General features: G+C 57.7%; 1 protein-coding gene across 2 annotated transcripts; it reads right to left on the bottom strand.

The window, feature by feature from the left end:
* Positions 1–1924: 1924 nt before the first annotated feature.
* On the bottom strand, positions 1925–23204 carry DRG2 (developmentally regulated GTP binding protein 2). Of its 2 annotated transcripts, XM_058559543.1 has the most exons (13): positions 23081–23203; positions 19473–19633; positions 13475–13564; positions 12782–12842; positions 11088–11178; positions 10396–10468; positions 10217–10307; positions 9265–9362; positions 8783–8859; positions 7358–7446; positions 6476–6534; positions 2823–2876; positions 1925–2488 (listed from the first exon to the last, which is right to left on the bottom strand). In XM_058559543.1, the coding sequence occupies exons 1-13, from the start codon at positions 23142–23144 to the stop codon at positions 2402–2404; spliced, it is 1095 nt and encodes a 364-aa protein (XP_058415526.1). In that variant the 5' UTR covers positions 23145–23203; the 3' UTR covers positions 1925–2401. The 2 variants fall into 2 exon arrangements, with proteins under 2 accessions (XP_058415526.1, XP_058415527.1); XM_058559544.1 differs by lacking the exon at positions 7358–7446 and having other exon boundaries at positions 23081–23204.
* Between the last annotated feature and the right edge of the window lie 528 nt (positions 23205–23732).

The raw sequence follows: 23732 nt of genomic DNA, 5'->3' as shown, positions 1-23732 counted from the left end.
CCAGAAGGCCCAGGGAGGGTGAGTGATGGGAACAGGGTGGCCCTCGGTGGCAGGGCCCAACCCTGGAGTTCACCCTGGTGGGCTGAGGCAGGGACTTTTGGGGGGCTCTTAGGGGGGCTTCTCCAGCCCTAAGGACACGTCCCGCAGCACGAGGCACTGTGAGCTGCCAGTTGACACCGACCTCGGCATGCACAGCATGAGGCTCCTCTGGCTGTCATGCAGGCCTCGACAGTATAACCATGGCGACCACGGATCCAGAGAACCAAGGACTCCACACACAGACAGACTGCTCTGATCCATGGACACACAGACCAGGCCCAGGAAACAAGCCCCTCCAAGGTAAGGAACAGTGGCTCAGTAGCTGGAGCCTTTCACGCTGCCTGCCCTGAGCCCACACTGCCTGAGGATGCCGCGACCTCCAGCCAGGCCGCATGTACCACCCTTTCTTGGCCAGCTTGGGGACAGAATAGGCCTCGATCTAAAGCCCTATGAATGCAGGGCCCTTTCCTACTATAAGGCAGGAAGTGGCAGTGACCATTCCCCAGGCAGAAACCCTCACTGAGGAGCTCATGGCCATGCCTCGTGGCAGTGGAGAGAGGGGCTGAGGTAAGCCACTGAGCACTTACCTGTCCTGGCATCCCACTGTCGCCAAGGGGGGATTTCATTGGCATCCTCATGTCCGTTTTATAGATGAAGAAACTGAGGCTCAGAAAAGGACCTCACAGTGAGTTAGGGGCAAGGCCCCAGCTCTGCTACTGCCCTCTTCCCTCTTCCCCTCTGCAAACTGGGGGGGCAAGTGGCAGACCCCAAGGGCCCAGGGCCATTACCTGGATCTCGTGGCTTGCTCCCTGCCTGCATGCCGCCTAATGGGGGTCCTGTGGCTGGCCCCAGGAGTGCGGCTGGCCCAGGAGAGCAGCTCAGTGTTGTGGGGAAGGGAGGCCCAGCCCACCACGCCGACCGCCTGGGGCCTCATGTATATTTAATGATGTCTATTATTCCTGTTTTGTCTCTGGAAAGGAGCCTGAGCAGCTGACAGAGGAGCCAGAACAGCCTGGAAAGCAGCAGTGGGCCTGCTCCACACTCCAGCGCCGCCTGAAGACCCCCAGGGGAGCCTTGTACCCTTCCTGGTGGCCCACTGCCTGGCAGCCTCACAAAATTTGTTACCATTCACCCCCAAAAGGTGCACCTCCAGCAGGAAGCCTTCCCTACAGCTCAGAAGTCTCAGACTGTGGTTCAAATCCTGGCTCTGCACTTACAAGCTGAGTAGCCCAGGGCTGCCCCTGGAGAACAGACCTCTGTGGAGACTGCCGCGCAGCCCCGGGGAGGCAGCAGGGACTCAGCAAACACCTGCCGCCACACTGGGGCTCCTCCACTCCTGCCTCTGAGGCAGCAGGAAGTGTACCCGGCTACCCTGCTGCCACAGGGGAGCCTCCCTGCCACCCCAAAAGTTACAGGGGCCTTCTAGGGATGCTGCCCACCTCAGCAGCTGGGCCTGGCTTCAGGAGGGGCCACATCTGGGGCCTACAGCCCCTGGCCAACCCTGCAGGGCAGAGTCCGCTCTGGAAGACCTGACTCTCGTGCACCCCAGGCTTGGGCCTGCTTCCCCACAGCCCAGGCTCCACCACTCTCTCATCACCTGGCAACTGGGTTCACCAAATTTATAAAACTGGCCTCAGTCAGAACAGGAAGCGTTTTCATCCTTTATTGCAGAAAGGAGAGCCGAGACAGCAGGGGTTGAGAGAACAGAGAACCCAAACTCCCAAGTCCCCACCCCCGGTGTCCGTGCAGGGCCCCGCTCCGGGGTTTGTGCTGAGCCAGGGCTGCCTGGGGGCGGTACTCCAGCACCCCACTCAGGCTACAGAGGTGTGAGCAGGGCCTTTAAAACCACTGACCTCCGGTTTCCACCACAGGGCAGCTCTGTGTGGGGGTTTTGTCCTGGGGAAGCCCCTCCCTGAGTGCCAGAGAAGCTGGCAGGGGCTAAGGGGCCCCCACAGTAACTTCTGCCTCCAGGGACCCAGGCAGGCCAGGCACCCCACCCCAGCACCAAAGCAAGCCATCTGCGTTAGGCCCTGGCTGGGGGTCTGGTGGACAACTTGCTCCCTTAGGGCCTGAAGGGGGCCGGGGGTTGGGGGGGGCCCAGGCCCAGGGTTCCATACTCAGAACCCCCATCTGAGGAGCTGGTCTCATGGGAAATGCCCCCCACCCAAATCCCCCAACTTCATCCTTCCCTCTGCCCCAACATATTCTTCATCATCTGCCTAGTGAAGAAACTTCTGGAAACAGCAGAGACTTAAGAGATTCTCCTGGGGTGTATTTGTATTTTTCCTGTTTGGGCTTTGGTGTGTCCCACTGGTTCCGACTCCCCAGGGAGACAAGGCGGGTGGGAGCCTGGCAGGAGCCACTACTTCTTGACGATCTGGATGACGTCCTCATGCTCCATGGTGTGGGTCAGGCCCACCCGCTGCGGGCTGTACTTGGTGCTGGTGCCCTGCATGGGGAACGGGGCAAGGGCCACATCAGCCTTGTACTGACCGAGGTCGAGGGAGCTATCGGGGAGGAAGGAGTGCGTGCTGGGTGTGTGAACATGAGTCTAAAGCAGGGGCCCCAGCACTGGAAAACCCCACAGGCCTCAGACAGGAGGACATCGCCGGGGGTCTGACCACCCCTGGATCCCAAGGTGGGAGAGGCCCGAGTCCAGGCTGGGTCAGCACGCACACCCCGCCCAGTGGGACACCGTGCAGACCAGCATAAATGCCTTGCTCCTGCCTAAGCCAGGCGCTATGTTGGGCGTGACCCCAGCCACCTTCCACCCAGAGACTCACCCACACCAGCGCGTACTTGAACTGGCTGGCCAGCGACCGGTGGATGCGGTGGCACTAGAGGACGAGAGGCAGACAGCGAGATGAGGCTGCACCCAACCCCGCACCGAGCTCAGCCACACGCCCAAGCCCTGGGCATGTGCCAAGCAGCAGCAATTCCCAAGGCAGGTGCTCAAACAGCACTGGCCTCGTGTCAAGGAAGACCACGTGCTCAATCCACAGGCAGACTCATATTCACAGCTGCAGGCTGTTCTCATACCCCCTTCCAGGTTTGTCCAAGGGCTGTGGTGCCCGGTTAGGACTGTTCTTCGCAGAGGAAGGTCCGGGATCTGGCTGTCAGTGGCCCTCTGCCTGCCTTGCCTGAACAAAAGCCCTGACAGATGCTCCTTCAGATGGGCAAGGGAGGCTTTCAGGACACTTCGCCTCAGCCTGGAGTCCCCAGACCTGGTCACTGTCTCCTGGCCGGAGCTGTGACCTGGACCCGCCAGCATGTCACATCATATCCCCCCGGCCCCCGGTCAGCCCACATCCTCTAGCATTCCCGGGGAGGGCTGAGGTCATGGGATCCCAGAGCTCCGAGGAGGCTGGCAGGAGGAGACCCTGGAGGGGCAGCCAGCTCTTCCCCTGAGCACGTGGGCCCCTCGCTGCACAGTGCTGGGTGGCACTGTGGAGGCAGGCTGGGGAGAAGACGGTGGATGGTGCCTCTCCTCCCACGTGTCCACAAGCCCTCCAGGCCCTGGTCAGAGAGCAAATGCCTCCGCCCGGCTTCTGTGGGGACGCCAGGGCTGCAAGAACAGTTCCCGAGTGTAGACAGGGAGCCAGTCTGATCTGCACCTCCTCTGGGTGGCCATGGCAGAGAGGATACTGCTGCCACGCTGCCGGTGACAAGCATAGATACCCACACAATCGGTTCCAACACTTGCTATTTTCTAGAGCACAGAATGAAATCTGATGGCCCAGAAGTCAGCTCTCATCTGTAAATATGCATTTTATATTTATTCAGCTTGTCTAATAAAAAAAACTGAGCCCACTGGCAAAATTTACAAGGCAAGGTCACATAATCACAAGGATTCTCCTGGGACCCTGAGAGCTTCGGGAGCACTGGGCTGGTGCTCACGCCCTCAAGGCAGACGGGGCATGTACGCTCCACTTTGCGACAGCCCCACCGTGCCCTAGTGTCTCTGACACTGAGGTCAAGCATTATCAGTAAAGGCCATCTACTACTGAGCTTGTGGGAGAGAAGTATGTCTCTGGACTTGCATCTCCGGCAATGGGAGAGAACAGAAGGGCACCCAAGGCCATCTTTTTCAGTGAGGGAGAAAGCATACTGTCTGGAGATGGGAAGACTACTGCTCCTCAGTGTGCACTGTGCTTCTCGCTCCTGAGAGCCCTGCACGGTCCTCTCTGCCTCTGAGGCTTACGGCCCACGACCCTCTTGCAGGCCAGGCCTTTGTTGGCTCTCACTAAATACGTGCCAGTGGCCTGGGCTGGGTGCATTACAAAGGCCTCAGGGGGTCGGTTAACCCCCGATGAAGAAACTGAGGCACAGGGAGGCTGACAGCTAGTATAGTGGAGCCAGGGTAGGACTCCAGGTCTGCCTGGCTGCAATGTCTACCTGGTTCATCTACTTTGGGTCCCTGTTGCCAGCCTTCAGGCAGGCCTTTAGATACACTCCATGGCACCTGGGACAGCTGGGTGTCCTGGGAGGGAGGCAACTGTGGCGAGGGCACGCAGGGACGATTGAAGAGCAGGCCTCTCTGGGACAAAGTCCAGGCTCTGGGGCAAGGCCTCTAAAGCTCTTCATCCCCCTGCCGGCCCCTCCTCACCCTCCTGACCACGCTGCCAGCCTCTCCTCACCCTCCTGACCACCCTGCCGGCCTCTCCTGACCACCCCGCAGGCCCCTCCTCACCAGCCTTCCAGCCCCTCTTCACCCGCCAGCCCCTCCTAATCACCTTGCCAGCCCCTCCTCACCCTTGGGTCCAGCACCTGCTGCCTGTGACCCTCTGTGCCAGCTGATGGCAACAAGCCAGCATTTCTCACATTCGCTCCTGCCCCTTGGCCTCTGCACCTGTCATTCCCACTGCCTGGAACAACCTTCCGCTATCTCCTGCTTTTCTTCCCTGGAGTGGCTGAAGCATCACATCCTCTTAGGCAAGTGGCCAAGGGCCCGAGAGGGTTGAGGGAAGTGGCCAGAAGGTGCAGGGTAATCCCAGGCAAGGCCAGTACTCATGGCACCTGTGTCAGCAGCCTGCCGGGCCCCCAGCAGAAGACGCTGCAGTCACGGGTTCTGAAATAGGCCCAGGGGACAGGGACTCCCTCATGGAGCTCCTTGTGAGCCATGTAAGGGATCCGGGAGGGGTCTCCTTGGCTTCTGCCTAGCACTCGAGCCTTCAAGGCCAAGCCCTGCCCCATTTGTATCAGCATCTCTAGGCCAGCAGAGGCCTCAGGCTGGCCCTGCCGAATGGACGAATGCATGAGATCAAACTGCAGGCCCACCCACCACGGGCCACAGCACAGATCCTGAGAAGAAACGAGCCAGAGGAAAATAAAACAAAGGAAACAAAAGGACAAGAATACGGCTGTGTGACCTGGAGCCTCAGCCCGGGTTCTCAGGCCATCACCTGCACCCTGCAGGTGCACTTGTGCTTCACTTGCATAGAAGACGGGCAGGGTCATGTCCAGGGGGCAGAGTGACCCCCGGGCCTCCAACAAAGCTCCAGACCCAAAAACACACCCTCCCTCTCCGAGCCCACAGGCTCAGCCAGAGCCCTTCCACTTAGGGGCTTCTGCACATCCCGCTCCCCTGCCTGGGGGCTTCCCCCACCCCCAACTCCTCACTGTCAGGGCCCGCTTGCTCTCCAGGCCCGCTCAGGTCGCCTCCTCCATGACCTCCTGGCTTCTCTGTGTAGACTTGGCGCCACCTTTCGCCACTCGCCATCCTCCTCCTTCACTGCACTCACCTTTGTGTGCGACTGCTTAGCTCTGAGACTGGAGGTTTCACATCTCTTGACCCCAAAGGACCCCGATTCTGGCAGGAACTGGGGCTACTTTGCTTATCGTTGATGCTCAATAAACGCATGCGGAGTGCAGGAAGCATTCAGAGCCATCCCCGGGCTGGGGGGCAGGATGTGGGAGTAGGGAGGGGCAGGTCACACTGGGGCAGAATGGGGGACAGGAAGCCAGTAGGGGCCAAGGGCATGGAAGGCGGCAACTTGGAGCCCTAGGCCAGCCCTGGGGAAACACGAGGTGGAGTAAAATACGGAAGTGCCCAGAGCAGCAGCTCTCCTGGAACGAACACCCCAATAGCTGTGGCCCTGAGGACCCTGCAGCACAGCGACAGGACAGGACAGAGACGACCACTGCTTCCTGGACATCTACCAAGCTCCAGGCAGCATGCCGAGCACTTCACACACTTGACCTCGAGCAATGCCCACTCCTAACGCCAGTGGGGTAGGCAGAAGCATCCCTGTCTTACAGGAGAGGCACGACGTGCAGCTAGGAAGGGGGTCGGGGTGCAAACCCAGGCCTAACTCCAGAGCGTGCCCTCAGCCACTCTGCCACCGCAGCCTCTCAGCTAAGGGCATGTCAGGCAGAGCCCCTCAGATGGGATGGAGAGCTCCCGACATCCTTGTCTGGACAGGCATCGTCAACTCACCACGTGCTCCACGGAGGCCCCTTTCCGGAGGATGATGGCGTCTGTGAAGTCTGGCCTCTCTGCATAAGGGCGGGGGGGCAGGGGACGACAGGGAATCAAGCACAGTCATGGGCCCATGCTGCTTTGTGATTCCCTTCCATAAGGGAACAGAGGCCCTCCCGGCCCCCAGCCTTGGCTTAACCTTCCCCCCACCATTTGGCACACCCTTGCTATAGATCCCCGTGTAGTCTTCCACAACCTTGACCTTAACACAGAAAATCTAAATAAATCTAAGTCCAGGATTCAAACTGCCTGCAACCCCCTCAGCCATGAGAGCCCCGACTGAGACGAGCCACGTGGAGCGTCTGGACTGAACTGGTAAGACGTGACAGCTGCTGGTGGCCAGTCAGGGGCAGCTGCATCTCTTCTCTTGCCAACTGGGTCAAGGTCGACGCAAACTTCCAGAACTCAGCGGGTAGGTCCCGGGGTGTGCGACGTGTGCATACAGGGGATGGGGTCACGGGGAAGGCTCCTGTGTATTCCAGTCGCCTAAAGTCCTGACATGGGGCCTGCCACTGCTAGGGGAGGTCAGGACGGGGCCACTGCTGTAGCCGGTGGGGAACTCCAGGACAGCCTCTATCCCACTGCCCACCCAGCCCCACATGGCACCCTCAAGACCAGCAGCCCAGAACTTGGCATTCTTTGCTGTAAGGGCTCAGGCCAAGGTCTCTACCAGCCCGAGCTGGGGCGGTGCTGGCTCTGAGATGGGAGAAAAGCTGAGACGTGTACAAGACCAGTGGGGCCGGGGCACTGGGCCCTCTGGGTACCACGTGCAGGGCCTGGCAGCCGTCTAGGGAGAGTGAGGCTCAGCCCGTTTCTCAGGCCACATGCCACACAACTCACGTCCTCTCTTCTTGGTGTAGATGCAGGTCAGGGCCAAATACTCCCAAAGCATCTCGAGCAAGTAGTCGAGGTTCAGCTTCATGCCACAGCTACCGGGGAGGAAGGCGGCCAGTCAGAGGAGCCCCACGGGCTGAGAGGCCGGGGTTCTCTGCTTTCCCACTGCTGCAGAGGACAACCTCCATCTGGCTGGGCACGGGCACCCAGGCCAGTGTGGCCCAGATGGCGCCAGTGGGGAATCAAGCCCACAGTTCTGATGGCAGCCTGACACTTCAGCTGCCAATGCCTCTAGTCACCAATCACGATCACACCCAAGCAAGCTCAGCTGTCTCTCCTGGGGATCACAGCTGCGCTCTGTGAAGGGCACATGGCATCGCTAACTGACACAGGGCGCCTGGAGGCTGGGCTTCCCTCCTGGCACCTGGCGAGGGACTCTGATAGGATTGTGGGCACAGGATGACAATGCAGAGCTCCCCACTCTCGAGAGGCAGGAGGGGCTGCGAAAGAGCCCAAGGCAGCCCAGCACAGTTTTCAGTGATGGGGTGGCCTTCGGTTTGATGGCCTGTAGTGGTATGACCCTGAGCGGTTATTCTGACCTCCACTGAGGTGTTGTGAGCACAAGCAGGTAAAGGCGTGCCATTTAGGTGTTCTCACGCCCTGAGGAAGCCCATGTCCTCAGGCAGCCCCTGAGGGAGCCTGGGATGCAGGTGGAGAGGAACCGAGGCTGTCCTGCGGGAAGGACACCCGCTCTCTGCTGCCCTTTGTGGCAGCTGGCAATGCCCAGGAAATGGTCCTCACACTTGGGTCCAGGACCCTCACCCATCATTGGCACCAGTCACCCCGCTTGGTCCCTGAGCATCTCACTCCCCATAAGCCAAGCCTCACTGTGAAGCTACAGAGCGCCTTGTCTGAGCTGGGAAACCAGCAGAGTGGAACACCCCAGTCAATCTGCCCAAAAGAGAACCCCGCAGCAGGTGGGAAGTGAGCACACGGCCCTCAGCCAGAGCGCAGGCGGCAACCTCAGGACCACCCTCGAGGAAGGGCAGGGAGGGGGTGGCCAAGGACAGTCCCACCTGCCTGAAGACTTCAGTTCCCTTTTCCCTCCCCACCGTGGTGACAGAAGCCACATCTTCCAGAGCGTCGGGAGCAGCCGGCTCACACTCTGGGGCTTTCTGGGGGTCTGCAGGTAACCACTAAGCCTCTGAACCATTTATCTTGGTGGATGAAATCGTTCTGTTTCCTTAACCTGAGCCCACCCCACACCACTCACCCTGCCCATGCCAATTCAGGGTGGGATGGGCCAAGGTCACCAGCAGCTACCAGGATGGTCTCTGCCCTGGGCCGTGAGCCGAGGTGGTTGGGAGGCCTGACTGCCAGGCTCACACACACAGAAAAGACAGAAGGGCAGCAGGATGCTGGGAGCCTCACCTGATGACCACACTGTTGGGTTTCCGGGCCAGACGGTCCACTTCTTCCATTGAGATCTGGTCAATTTTGTTATAAACCTGGGATTGAAAAGATGGAGGTGGGTGCTGGGGAAGGAAAGGAACAAAGCAGCGCAGGAACAGGGCCCCAGACAGCCACAGCCTCCACATGGCTCCGCCCCTGCGCTCCAAGGCACGAGGGGAGGGGGCTGATGCTAGGTGTCTTCCCTCCCCTCGGTGCCTCAAGGATGGGGAAAGGCTGAAGGGCCCTGGGGCCACCGGCCCCTAGAAGGAAAGGCTGGGCTAGAACGCCTGTGCCAAGCTAAACACATCTGCCAGGTTCAAGCAGCCCCGAGGGTAGCGGGGAGGGGAAGGTGGAGACGGCTCCAGGCTCCCTGCTCCTCTCAGACCCTGTCTTCCACTGGGGTCAGCCAGGGACAAGGGCCCCCTCCCACACGGGCACCCTGTGGGGTTGGCGCCACTTACATACAAGCAGGGCATGTACACGCGGTTGCCCACGATCACATCGATGAACTCATCTGGGGAGCAGTCTTCTCGGAAGAGCACTTCCGCATTGAAGATCTCTGAGAGGCTCAGATTAAGGGCCACCTGCGTGCCAGCAGCCCCTCGTGCCCCTGTCAGGAAATACGCTGCTCGAACGGACCTCGGAAGTTATCTGCTTTTGAGGCTTTATAAAATTTTAAAGTTTGGGGAGCTCCCTCATTTTTCTTCAAAAGGAACCACAATATGTAAACATTTCAATCAATAGTTTGAATCTTCACTATTAGGCAAGAGAAATAACATGTTTGCCAGAATCCCCAAAGCACCTCAGTGGAACCCCAGGTTTCAGTGCAGGAGCAGCGTCTGCAAGCACTGCTCTCACCCAGCTCCACCGCATGCAGCATCCTCCTCTGGGGCCCATCCCGCCTCTGCACGCACACCCACAGTCACGGGGCCTTATCACCTCACTAGACAGCCTGTCCACCACGAGTTCTCCCTGTGCTGAGCTCAACTCTGCCTCTGGGGCCCCGCCCTGGCATCCGGGGCCTAGGACTCCCCCAGCTCCCCGACAATACTTGAGCAGTGTGCACAAAGGCTTCTCCAGGCCAGGAACCCACGGTCCTCCGGGGCTGTTTCCCTCACCACCTCGTCTTCCTTCCAGATGTAACTGGCCACAGCGCCTAGACCCCAGCAAGAAGCCAGGAAGCCACTGTTGAGTGTGTGGCTGCAGCCCCACCAGCCTGGTGAGCCGGGAGGCAAGGGGGACAGGAAGTGCCTCGAGTCTGCCGGCTGCAGCTGTCCTGGAGCTGCTCAGAGGGAGACGAGGTGGCTCAGGTGGTCTGCTGGCACCCTGGGCCACGGGGCCTCCTGCCCCAGGTTGCCCCACCCTGCCCTGAGGGCTGTGGGCCCTGCCTCGCCGCTCTTCCGGGAAGGATACTGTATTCATGCAGGATCAGCTGCACCAGCTTTTCCGAGCACTGGGTCAGCGTGACTGTTGAGTTAAAGGAGATGCCACCACCCTTCTTGGGCTGAAGGAGGAGAGAGGGAGAGCTGCTGACCAACGGGCAGCTGCCAGCTGAGGCAGTCCCAAACCTGCCCACAGGGGAGGGGCCTCACCTTGAAGTAGATGTTGGGCTTGTGCTTGTTGAGGCGGATGCCTACCGACTCCAGCTCCTTCTCCAGCAGAGACCTGGGTGCCCAGGAGCAGGCTGTGCAGCTTCCACATTACACAGGGAGTGCCCTTCCACCAGACAGACACCAACGCCCTCCTCTACCCCCCACCAGCAGCCCGGATCATCCCTTCCCAATAGCCCAAGGCTGACAGGAAGGAGCCTCTGGACCTTCTGCCCAGTCTTAGGGGCGACCGGCTGGGTCTGTGGTCGGTGTGCAGAGGCAGGCCTGCCAATTAGCTAGCAGGCCAGGACATGAACAAGGCTTCTGCTGCTCGGGGCTGGACCCCTGGTGGGATGTAGGCAGTGACTGGGGCACCCGGGCCTCTGCAGGCAGAGGCCAGAGCCAGGACAGCCTGTGCTGTCAAGGAGCATCCAGCAGGGGCTTCAGCTGGCACAGCCCCCAGCCTCTAGACACCTCTGTGCCAGACGCAGGCCTTTCGGAGAGGACGCTCCAAGCTGACTGCACTGGGTTTCCCCTGGGGGCAGTCCTGCCACTCCCACACGTGAGAGGGCCAAGGCCCCTCACACCGCCCACCATGAGCTCAGAGACACACCAGCTCGAGCCACAGTGTTCCCCCGCCACACCGAGGGGCCTCCCCAGACACGTCAGCCTGCCCCCTGCCCCACTGTGCGGACCTCTGCACCTCTCCCTTAGTGGCGTCCAGCATCATGATGACAACGTCAGCTGTGCGCGCCACAGCAATCACCTGCCGGCCACGGCCTTTCCCTGGACAGGTGGAAGGGATGTGGTTACACAGTGACATAGGTAGGACCCATGTGACACCTACCAGCCCATGGCGCCCCAGACTCCTGCCCTTTTCAGACCTGCCACGGTCTCTGCCACCTGCCAACCCCAGGCTGTGATTTCCTTGGCATTTTTCTTTAAGCCACGGGCTGCTTCACTCGTTGGAGACTTGTTTTAGAAGGAAATCGACACCCTCACCTTAGGAGGACTTCCATCCTCCCCCTGCCCCTGCTGTGCAGCAGGCCCTTGGTAAGTGCTTCACGAACATTTCCTCACTTAATCCTCAGAACTGTCCTGTATCGTCAGCGTTATCAAGCCCATTTTACAGATGAGAAAACTGAGGCTTGGCTGAGAGCTACTCAGTCACTTGCCCAAGATCACAAAGCTAGTGTGGTACCAGCATTTGTCTCTCCTTTCCGGAAAACTGGGTGATAGAACCCACCCACCTGGGGCTGCAGAAAAGATCACACAAGACAACACGGGATGAGGTGCTTTAGGAACTGCCACACAAAGATCAGACCCTGTCACCAGAGAAGTCAGGCATCTTGTTAAGGTCAGATGGCAAGTTGGGCCTGAGGTCACAGCACCAGATCCAAACAGTGTGGGTTCCAACCATGACCTGCCTCCTCTTCTGCGAATCAGGCGCTGAACCAGATGATCTCCCGGCCCGCTGCCCGATTCTCACCGGTGTGTTTCCCTGACAGTGGCCAGATCACCCCCAGGCCCTATCAGGCTGGCTGGGATGGCGGGCTCCTGGGGGACCACCACCATTCCTCCCACCCCTATATAAGCAGGCAGGACCTCGCCCCGATGAAGGTGGTGGGGCATGGGAGGGGGCAGAAGAGAGACGGCAGCTGGACCCCCAGGGAGGAGGCCCAGCAGGGCGGGCTGCAGAGCCAGAGAGCCAGGCTCCAGCATCAGCCCTAGCACTTTCAGGCGGACAGTCGTTTGGGACAGACCCTTTACCTTTCCATCCCTGAGGTCCCTCCCGGCTACGAGAAGGAAAGGATGACATGTCCTAAGTCCCAGGGCTACCTGAGGGGTCAGTGAGACAACGCTCAGGACACAGCCCGGCACTTAGAAGTGCTGGGTGACCATCAGCTGGTAAGCGTCTCTGCAAATGCTGCAGGCAGCCACCGGCCACCACAAGCCACAGGCATGTTCCCACCTCAAAACACAAAACAAAATAACAAAGGGCAGGGCTCCAGGACTAGGAGCGTGGTCCGAGCTGACCAGCTGACAAGTGTCCATTCCTCACAGGCGTCCAACCAGTGGCATGGTGGAGCACGTGGAGTGAAGCGGAATTCAAACCTGCCTGGAGAGCTGTGTGACCTTGGGCAAGTCATTTCACCTCGCTGGGCCTCAGTTTCCTCGGCTTTAAGATGGGGCCTTGTGGGAGGCCAGAGTCCCTTAAGTACAGAGCACTGAGGAGTAGGAGGGGTTGCGAGCCTACCCCTACCCATCACCCTCCACAGCCACCCCCAATTTTAACAGTGAGGCCAATACACCCAACACCCAGAGTGGAAGAGGGCGCCCAGGTGCTGAGTGCCACCCTGTCTCCCAACCGCCTGCTCCCACCTCCCACCTTGCGCTGCGCCTTCAATGATTCCAGGAAGGTCCAGGAGCTGGATGTTGGCTCCTTTGTACTAGGAAGCAGAAGAGAAGAAGGTAAACTGAGGATGGGTCAGCGCTGGGACGGGCCTGCCTGAACTCAGGACACCTAAAACAGCCTGCGGTTCAGCGGCTATAGGAAACCCAGGGTCCGCCTCCAGGGCCAAGCCTAAGCCTTGTCACTGCCCCAGCCCGGCACATCCTGTGAGCTGAAGAGCCACCTGGGGGGACGCTTGAGTTTTTACAAACCCATAACACTCATCACTGATGGTAACAGCTCTTCATAAACAAATCACTTCACTGTGGGAGGCTCAAGGCCACAGGACCCCAGCTGCCCAAGGCTCCGAAGCCTCATGGGAAACAGAAGGATCCAGCCAACCAGCAATGAGTGACCCGAGCTGGGGTGGTGTGGGGCAGTGGTGCAAAAGGGCACCAGGGAGAGCTGCCATATGCTGGCTTGATTTCAGGTATTAGTCAGGATTCCAGGACTGGCCAGGCATCCTGGGGTCCCAGCAGCCAGACTCCCCAGAGATGCCGGTGCTTGAGGGCAAAGCAGCTCAGTTCAGAGCCTTCCTCCAACAAGGACACCCACACAAAACATACATATACACAATCGCAGACGCAACCACACACGCTGTCCCCTGGGATCCAGCAAACCACAACTTACTTCAATGACCCCAGGGATACACGTCAGGGTCGTGAATTCATAGGACGCAGCTTCACTGGCTGTGGAGGTCATCAGACTCAAGAAGGTGGACTAGGAGAGAAAGGAGGTCATTGCAGTGAGGAGGCTAGTCCCAGCCTCCTTGGAGGATCCCCACAGGCTGGGAGCCTGCCATGCAGGCAGCAGGGAGATCTTCCTCCCCCTCGGCTTGGTAATCCTGGTGGGTGTGAAGAGAACAGCTGGAAAAGGCACCTCTGGCCCTGCCTGGGGGGGTTCAGGCAGCAGACGGCCCCCCTGTTCCTTGGAGGTCTCAAGGCCTGTCTTAGGCGGACACAGGAACCTAGTTTCTAAGTGAGTTCCCCGACTAAATCAAGGGCCCTTCCTTAGCTCCACAAAACCCTCCAGAGCCTCCTGGGCCCCAGGGAACTTTAAGCAGGAGACAGCCCCATGGCACTCAGAGTTTCTGCTCACCCAGGGAAGGTGAGGAGATGTGCAAGGAGATATCGACCTTCCGGTCTGAGACAGAGCCAGATGTGGAAGAAGGTGCTGCGAGGAAGGGAGGGGTAAGCTGGGAAGGATCTGGATGGGAACACTTATGTCACAGTTCACTGCGGGCACAGGGCTGTGACCTGGCCGGGAGTTAGAGAGACCCTGCCCCGGATTCCACCTCTGCTGGTGGACGCTGGGCAAGAAACTTCATCCTTTAGCTTCAGAGTCTTCAGAGGTAGACTGGACACGCACCCAGTCCCTACCTCGTGGGGCTGCGTGGCCATAAAGGAGATGATAAGGCACGTGGTGCACCAGGCTCAGAGCACAGTGAGACCACAGTGATGGACACTGTGGCCCAGAGGCCAGCAAAGCAGAAGGCTGCGCCAGGAGGGGAAGAAACCCAGCCCTGGCGTCCCAGCCCCATCCTAGTCAGCAGGGCACCTGGAACAAGAAGCCTGAGATGCAGCTGCAAGAGGCCAGTGGCGCCTGGACTCTGCCCCCTCACTGGCAAGCAGGAAGGGGGACACATCTCACTCACACACCCTCAGACCTCTGAAACCCAGAATGGGGCATGTGAAGGAAACACAGGCCTCACAACCAGAAACTCTCTGCCCTGAGGACCTCTTGCAACCTTGTAGGATGGACAGGTATGGGTAGACAGGGTGGCCCCAAGAGCAATGGCTGCCAAGACACTCAACAATGGCTACTGGATGCCAACCTGGAGGACACTCCCAATCCTGTCTGGCCTCTGCAGGAGAGAGGCCTGGGCCTTCCCATGGTCGGGAAGCACAGATTCTCAACAGGGCGGTGGGATCTGGCCACAGGGCCCAGACCCCAGGGGCACAGCCCTTGGTAACTAGAGCAGCTTCTCCCAGCCTGGGCTTCTCACCTAGGAAAGAAGCCCTTGACAGGCTGTAAAATAAAATCAAAAGAAAAGGCTAAAACTAATGAGTCCATAATAACACCTGAAGAGTTAAAGCCTGAAAATACTCACCTGTCGCCCTGTGGGACAGCTCTGAACCCACCATCTTGCTTGGTCACTTAAGTGCAACACACAGGCATCTGTCCTGCCTTTCCAGGAGCAACTTTTTCAGGGTACCCAAACAGCCCACACTGCTGAGAGAAGCGCTAGCTTACAGAGGAATGTCAGCTGACAGGTGAGGAAGGAACAAGAGAACTAGAAAATCGACATTTGACAACGTGAATAAGAACCCCCAGGCAAGCACAGTCCACGGGTGTCAGAGCCACTAAAAGGGTGTTGCCAGGACCTGAGCTCTGCGAGCCACCACAGTGACACCCTGCAGGGGACTTTCTGGTTGCTGGGGGGTGGAAGAATGTAACTATACAGAGGGGACACATGGTGTTCCTCCTCTTAACCCAGTGGTTCTGGTAGCACAACCAGCTCTCAGGGGCTTTCAGGCATGGCACAAACGAGGTACACACCGTCTCCCAGGTGGAACCTGCCAACACAGACCTGCTTCCCACCTGGCTTTCGGCTCACAGGAAACACAACAAACAGACGAACAAGCTAACGCACCCCACGATGAGGCAAGCAGACAACTCCAGAGCAAGGACCTTCTGCGAGTCAGAGAGCCAGGGTCTTGACAAAGTTCTAGATTAAAGCAGACATAGGGACAACACATGCATGGGCCACATGTGGTCCCAGAACGGACCCCAGTTTGGGCAGACCGGCTGCAAAGGTCACTTGGGGTAACTGCTGACATCAGAATGTGGCCTGGGCTCTAGAGGAAGACTGGATGACCGCTCACTTTATTTGGTGTGATATTACAGTTTGTGGCTAAGTAGGAAAATGTCCTTATTCTCTGGAGATACAAGCTTAAACATTTAGGGGTGAAGGGTCATGAAGCATGACGTCTACAGTTTATTCTCAAATGGTTCAGTCAAAACAAAAACAACCCCCCATGCGCATACACACAAATATAGAGAGAGAGCAATACGGCGAAACGCCAGTAATCGACACACCTAGACAGAGGGTATGTTGTGCTGGTTCTTTCACCTCTTCTGCAGGTTTGGATGCCTTTATTACTCAAAAGTGGGAAAAATGAAAAAGGACCAAAAAGGCAGAGGGGGAGCTGGAAGCCATGCCAGGACTGAAGACTGTGAGGGTGGTCAGCTGGCAGAGGGCACGCCTGGGGGCAGTCCCGGTCCTCTTCCGCTGGATGGTCTCCTGCAGTGGGGGTGTCAGCTCCTCCCCAGGGGCTGAAGCAGGAGGCCCCTGAGCCACTGTGTCCAGCTTTGCGGAGCTGGGAGTGAGGAGCACTCAGTCACTAGAGGTCTTTGAGCTCAGGCCCGGAAACTGCAAGTAAAAGGGTGCTCACGTTCTCTGGAAGGGTTGAGAAGGGCAGGCTAGAGGAGCTGCCAGTGGCTTGGAGGAGCAGGAGCTGCAGGGTTTCCAGTGTATTTTATAACTTTCCTCCACAGCAACCTCCCTTCCTCATTCTACCTGGCTCAGACGATAACTAAAGTGACAGGGTATTTCCTGGGCCCACACCGATGGAGGACAAAGAGAAAAAAGCACGCAGCTGGGGACCGAGAGTAAAATCCAACTGGGGTGAGTGTTCCTGAAAATCACCAAGCACTTAATGCCATCAAGAAGGAATTCTTCTGCAGATTTCGAAGCAGAGACCAGTCTGACTCCAATCTGCATCTGCCCCAGCACACAGCCCAGCTCTGACACAGCCATGTGTGTGGCGGTACGTGAGCAGACACTAGGTGACGCTCCTAACTGTCCCCAGATGGAGTCAGCTAGAGCTTCTTTGCAGGGCAACTGGCAGTGCTGATGGCCATTTTTGTTTTCTTTTATTTGGTGAGGAAGATTAGCCCCGAGCTAACATCTGTGCCCATCTTCCTCTATTTTATGTGGGACGCCTGCCACAGCATGGCTTGATGAGCGGTACGCAGGTCTGTGCCCAGGATTTGAACTGCGAACCCCAGGCCACGGAAGCGAAGCACATGAACTTAACCACTACGCCACCGGGCCAGCCCCTCGATGGCCATTTCTAAAACCCACAAACCCCTCAGCCACCATGCTCACTTCCAGGAAGGCTTCCTCCAGAAACACCAGCTCGAGGGTGCAAAGATTCAAGCACGAGGACGGTTACTACAGGACTGTGTGGTCGAATAGAAGCCCGGGGACAACCTAGCTACCATCGACCGGGAGGGGAAGGAACAGACTGTTGGTGATATGACCACAGCGGGGGATTCCAGGCAGCCGTTAAGAGACGAGGTAACTCCAATGTATGAACATGACACATATTCACGGTGAAGTGCAAATGCCAGTGGCAGATGTAGATATGATCCGATTTTCACTGTGTGCGTGGGAAGGAGTCAGAGAGCAGATCAACCCCCACCCCCATTACATAGGCGGAGAGGAAAACGAAGGCAAGAAAACACACGGACAGCACAGAGTATCCTCCCCGCCTGCAGCAAGCACTCAAGAGACGGCAGCCATTACCAACCTCCCCTAGGCGTGGCCCAGAGCAATGGGGCCAACACATTTTTCAGCTGAACTGATTTCAAGGCTCCTCCGCCTGCACCTGGTCCAAGCCCCCTGGCCGTTCTCACTCGGCCTACACCTGAGCAGCCTCTTCACCGGCCTCCCTGCCTCCACCCTTACCCCAGCCTATTATCCCACAACAGCCAGAGTGATCCTGTCACAAAGGAAGTCAGCAACCCAGATCTTGGTTTCTAAATACCATTCTCCACTAAGAGGATCAGGGCTTCTTGGGAAAACAGCCAATTCTAGGGCTGGGGCAGGGAACATACAAGCTGAGCCCGAAGCATCTTGCAGTACCAGAAAGTAAGGAAGTGCTCAAAACACAACAGGAGGATGTCGAAGAAGCCACCTGAACTAGCCCCAGAGCTAGAACAAACTGAGTAACAACATAACACAGCACAGGGTGGAACGCAAAGTACAAGATACATTCCCAGGAGTCTATACTGATATAAGTAAGTGGGGGAGAAGAGGCAACCTCCTATGCAGAAGAACTCGGAATAATTTGTGTGGCTACCCCCCCTCGAGGCGGTGGCCCCAACTCCCCACTCCTGACGTGGGCTGCACAAGCGACTTCCCTCCTGAGAGGAGAGTACGCACAGGGGAGGGACACAGGGACCTCACAGTGCAGACCCTGACGCGCACGGCCGCAGCCCTGGGTTCAAGGTCATCACCAGGGGAGACAAGCCCTCTGAGAGTGTGTGCCCTGGACAGGTGACACAAATGTCGCTTCACCTGTCTCCTCCTCCCAAAAGCCCACAGTCCCAGTCCAGCCGTGAGAAAAACACCAAACAAATCTCCACTGGGAGATGTTCCACAAAACAGCTGACCATCCCCTCTCCAAACTGTCCAAGTCCTCAAATCAAGGCAAGTCTAAGAAAAGGTCTAGAGGATCCTAAGGAGACAGGACAACTGAATGTAATGTGGGATCCTGGGTGGGATCCTGGGACAGAAAAAGGACATTAGGGAAAAACTGAGGAAATCTGAATCAAGTGTGGACTTTCATTAATAATAACAGGTCAATACTGACTCATTAGCGCAACAAGTACACTCTACTAATGGAAGATGTAACAGCAGAGGACAGCGGGGGCAGCGCACGCGGGGACTCTCTGTAGCATCTTTGCAATTTTTCTGTAAATCTAAGACTACTCTAAAATCTAAAATTTATTAAAAAAAAAAAAAGCCAGTCAGTTCAGTCCCTTTTCTGCTCAAAACTCTGCAATGATGTCTAACTTCCCACATAAAAATTAAATACGGATTTTACACTAAACTGGGACGCCTTTGGTTTTACCGAAGAAACCTTCTGGAAAAATCTGCAGCGGCTCCCGCTTCACTCAAAGCCAAAGTAGTACGGCAGCCCACAAGGCCTGTCTAACTCATCTCCTGCTGCCCTGTGGGCCACTCAGAGCCCGCTGCCCGGGGCCCCTGTGAACACACCAAGCAAGCTCCACTTACGGCCTTTGACTCACCATCCTCTCTGCCTGGAATGTTCTCTCCTGAGGGCTCTGCAAACTCCCACCCCTCCTTCAGGCCTCTGCTCAACTATCTGCTCACCAGAGCAGCCTTCCTGGACCCCTGACATAAACTGGCGGGACCTCAGCCCCCAACCCCGCACACCATCCAGAGAGTCCTCACCACCCGATCCACCTGATCTCCTACTCTATTGCTTACTGTCTCTTCTCCGCCAGGAACTGGGATTCTGTGGGGGCAGGGACAGAACCGTCCTCGTCCCTGCCGTATCTCCAGCACCTGGTGTGGTGCCTGGCACACGGTGCACGCTCAGCAAGTGTCTGTGCACGATGGATGAGCCAGAGACCAGAGCCAGAGTGGAGCCACTTCTGCTGGAGAGAGGACACTGTTCGCTACGTCAGGACGATAAAGGGGCAGGCTGGGTCTTCTCGGTCCCCGGAGCTAATTCAGAAAGGCAGTGAGAGGAGGCAGTCATGTCTGAAAGGAGACAACCTGCCTTCCTCCACGGCCCACATGACCATCACTGACCTTACCCACAGAGGGGAATCCAATCAGTGCCACGCGGGCGTCTCCTGACTTCATGACATCGAAGCCCTCTCCTTTGGATGAGGCTGACTTGGACGGTTCCAGGAGCTGGGCCCGATACTTGGCGAGTTTTGCTTTCAGCAGGCCCAGGTGATACTCGGTGGCTAAAGGACGTAAAGCAAGACAGAAGGTAAGTGTCCAGCGTACCCGAGCCCTGTGGGCGGGGGGGTGGCCCCTCCACACAACCAAATGCTGGCTGGGAACATCAGAGCCAGACAGCAATCGTCAAGGAGATCAGGAAAGAAAAAACCACCCCTCTGCTTAAAATGCCCCCTTGGCCTCTCCATTCAGAATAAAAACGAGTCTCTTCACTGGGACCTCACGACCCCTCTCACATCAGTGGTTCCCAACAGGGGCAGCAGCACTCCCCGGGGCTTTCCGCAGGATGTTCTCTGTTGTCACTGTCATGGTGAAATCCTCACAGGCATTTATCAGGCAGGGGAGCCAGCTACCCTACAAGGTGTGAGTCAGCCCAGCAATCAGGAACTGTCCGTGTCCCACGTAAACTGTCACGTCCCGAAGACACCCACAGAGGGAAACCAGGGGCAGGACCACCTGCGCCTAGAGCCTGACTGTTTCACACATAAACACAGGGCGTTTGTTACAGCGTTAATAAACACGGAAACTTCCAGAAACGCAACTCCTGTGTGAAGGGAAGACTGGAGCATATTTTGTTTGAGACCTTACCTAGATGCTCACCACCTTGGGAGCCCAGGCTGCCCACAGCGATGACTCCCGTGGGCACCCGAGTCGCCAACAACGCACCGCGGTGGTCTGCATTGTGGCCGCCCCACGCCCAGTGATTCTCCCCAGAGTGCGCGAGCACCTCATCGCTCCACCGTAACCTCACCACACCGTGGCTGGGCCCCAACACTTACACACTGAAATAAACACTACCTTAATTACAAGTTACTTCCCTTTTTCTCCTCCTTTATGCTACCATCAGGGCATTATACTGATTTTTTCAAATTGTGTGTGTATAAAAGTTACACTATTGATGGGGAGCTGCGTTTCAGGACAGTAAAGAGGGTGTTACAAAATCTTCGCTACAAAAGGGGTTGTGGCCAGGTGACCTGGTCCCTGGCTTCTTCCCCAACATCTCCTACCACGCTCCCTTTTATCTGCTACATTTCAGCCACAGTGGCTGTCTTTTTGTTTCTTCAGAACATGCTGACCCCATTCCTGCCTCAGGACCTTTACACTTGCTGTTCCCTCCATTTCAACCTTATCTTCCCAGGGCTGGCTCCTTCTCAACATCTGAGGCTCAGTTCAAAGGTCATCTCTTCAAAGAGGCCTCCCTTGCCTGGCCTCAGGAAGCAATGTCATGCAGAGGTTAAGAGCCTGTGATGCAATCCCACCCTGCCATTACTGGCCATTTTACTTTGGAAAAGGTAACCTTAATCTTCTTGTGCACCAGTTTCTCAACCTGCAAAATAGGGATGTTAACAGTAAGAACTACTCCTGTAAGGCTTAAAGAAAGCACTAAGAACAACGACTAGCACATAGTAAGCAACCAACAAAAGTTGGTTACTGTTATTATCTACAGTAACCCCCACCTGTCCCTAAGCCCCCCTCTGCCTCATGACCCTGTTTACTGTCTTCACGGCTCTTATCACTATTTGAAACTACTTAGTTTCTTCATTTCCCTCACTCCAGTAGGGCAGGGTCCCCACCTTCCGGCAGCACAGCATGGGGCGGGTGTTTGGGAAATGTTTTACCAACTGAATGAGGGAACTGACAGCAGTGAGAAATGGGCAAGATGGGTTCAGCAGTCAGGTTCACACGGGCCTTCCCGTCACCCCAGCTCATAAGACCCTGAGCAGCTCCGAAGGGAAGGACTAGGTCTTCACCCTTTCATCGCCTTTACATCACCTCCTCTGCCACTACCAAAGAGGCAGCATCTCTAGCCCCCCTGCCACTTTCCTTGAGCCCTGTAGATGATACTCCACAGGGCAGTCAGAGGGAACTTTTAAACAAAAATCAGACTATGTCTCTCCCCTGCTTAACAGCCTCCACTAGCTTCCACTGCCCTTAGAACACAACTCAGACTCTTTTCCATGACCTACAAGGCCCTACGTGATTGGCCCTCTCCTTTCCCATCACTGCACTCCAGCCCCAGACCTTCAAATCCTTGAACAAGCCAAGTTTGTTACTGCCTCAGGGCCTTTGCACCAGCTGTTTCCTCTGCCAGAACACTCTTCCCCCAGATCTTTGCATGGCTGGTTCCTGCGTCTCATTCTGGTCTCAGCTCAAACGTCCCCACCTCATGGTGGTCTTCTCTGACCATTCCACCTTAGTAGGCCAAGCCCCCACCCCCGCTACTCTTACTATATCACCCTGCTTTGTTTTCACAGCATTTATCACTGGCTGAAATTATCTTGTTCATTTAGTTACTAGCTTACAGACTGTCCACTGGAAGATGAGTCTGTGAGGGCAGGGACATGCCTGCTGTGTTCACTGCTTTAACCGCAGCGCCTAGCACAAAGTAAGAGCTCAGTGAAGATTTACAGAATGAACCAATGCAGGAAGCCCCTCAACGCCTCAGCCTTCAGAACTAGGTGGAGCCAAAGGAGGACAGACACTGAGACCAGCCACCCAGCGTTCCTTGCTCCCGCTCCTGCAACCCCACAGCAGGACTGGCCAGGCAGTGGGCCCCACCCACCTCGGCCAACTCCATCTCCCATTGCTCCTTCTGACCCAGACTGTCCTCCTCACTGTCCCCTGAAGACACCATGCTCACCTCCACTCCCACGCCCTTGCCTCAGGGGAGCCCCCACCTGCAATACGCTCCCCTCAACCAGCTCAAGTCCCACTTCCTCCTGGAAGCCTTCTTGGGTGTCACTCTCCTCTCCTCCCCTCTCTTCTCTGGCTCCTCTGGCCCTTAGGATCTGAAGTCCAGACTCGATGCTTCATTATGTGCTCTCTACGTTGGGGCTTCACTTTACATAGCTAGCGCTCACCACGTGCCCAGGGCCTTGCAACACTGTCTGAGTTAACTCAGCTGTGAGCTAGGATGGGACAGGGGATTATTATTCTCATTTGCAGAAGAGGACACTGAGGCTCAAGGAGGTGAAGTGGCTTTCCGCGCTTTCACAGCAGGCGTGGTGGGGCCAGGGTTCAATCCCGGCCCCCAGACTCCAGAGCCCTGCCTGCCTCCGCTGCACCTACCGGCTGCGGGCTAGGAGAGGCTGCACCTGCGCGAGGGCTCCTCCCCGGCCTCTCGGCAAAAAAGGGGAGGGCACCAGCTCCCCGGGCCCGGCCACCAGGAGCCGGGGTTCGAGGCCCGAGCCTGCCTCTCTCTGCCCGGGTCAGACGCTAGCTCTGCGAGCCGGGACGTCACTCGGTCACCCGGTCCCCCACTGCTCAGACCGCTCAGGGGTCGTCCACAATCGGACCCGGGCGGGGGACCCGGTCCCGTCTGGCCCCGCCCGCCTCGGGCGCTGGGCGGCCGGCCACTCCTCAGCGGCCTCCGGCCCGCTCGGCCCCGACGCCGGGGCTACCGCCCCGTTTTACAGAGAGGGAAACCGAGGCCCCGCCGCGCCGGCCCTCACCCTTGTTCTTCTGCGTCCGAGCAATCTCCTTCTCGATCTCGGAGATCTTCTCCAGGATCCCCATGGCGGCGGCTGCACTGGGAGAACCGACGGGCCACGGCGGCACCGGAGCTCCGGCCAGGCGGCGGCGGCGGCGGCGGCGGCGGCGGAAGAGCGTGCGCCCGGAAGCCCACCAGGAACAGCGTCCTCGGGCGGCCGGCGCTCCGCGATTGAGAGTCCGGGCGGATGACGTCGAGCGGAGCGCCAGGCACTATTGGTTCCGCGGGCGTGCAGGCCGCCAGCGTGAGCCGTGGCGGGCCGTGCAGTAGGTCACCAGGGGCGGGAGCCGGGCGTGGGGGACAGGGAGCGAATCTTGGGCGAGGAACCCTGGACTACGGGTCCCCACGGCAGCTGACTTTGCTGGTTTCAAAAAAGGCGCTGAGCTGAAAGGCGGGTGGCCCTTTGTGCAGAGGTGGCAGCGGGTCCTCAAGACCACGCTACCCACGTGTCCCCACTGCCTGCCGGCTGCCCCATAGGGGGCGGTGTGACGCAGACAGCGGCTCCCCTGCGGAACAGAAAGACCGGGGCGTGTGCGCCGGGTGTGTGTGTGTGTTCAGATCCCGTGTGTGTGTGTGTGTGTGTGTGTGTGTGTGTGTGTGTTCAGATCCCCTGT

Source organism: Diceros bicornis, chromosome 18 (assembly GCF_020826845.1).
Source record: "Diceros bicornis minor isolate mBicDic1 chromosome 18, mDicBic1.mat.cur, whole genome shotgun sequence".
Lineage (NCBI taxonomy): Eukaryota > Metazoa > Chordata > Mammalia > Perissodactyla > Rhinocerotidae > Diceros > Diceros bicornis.
Note: the sequence above shows the minus strand (reverse complement) of the source record. Positions and strands in the feature narration are given on the sequence as shown.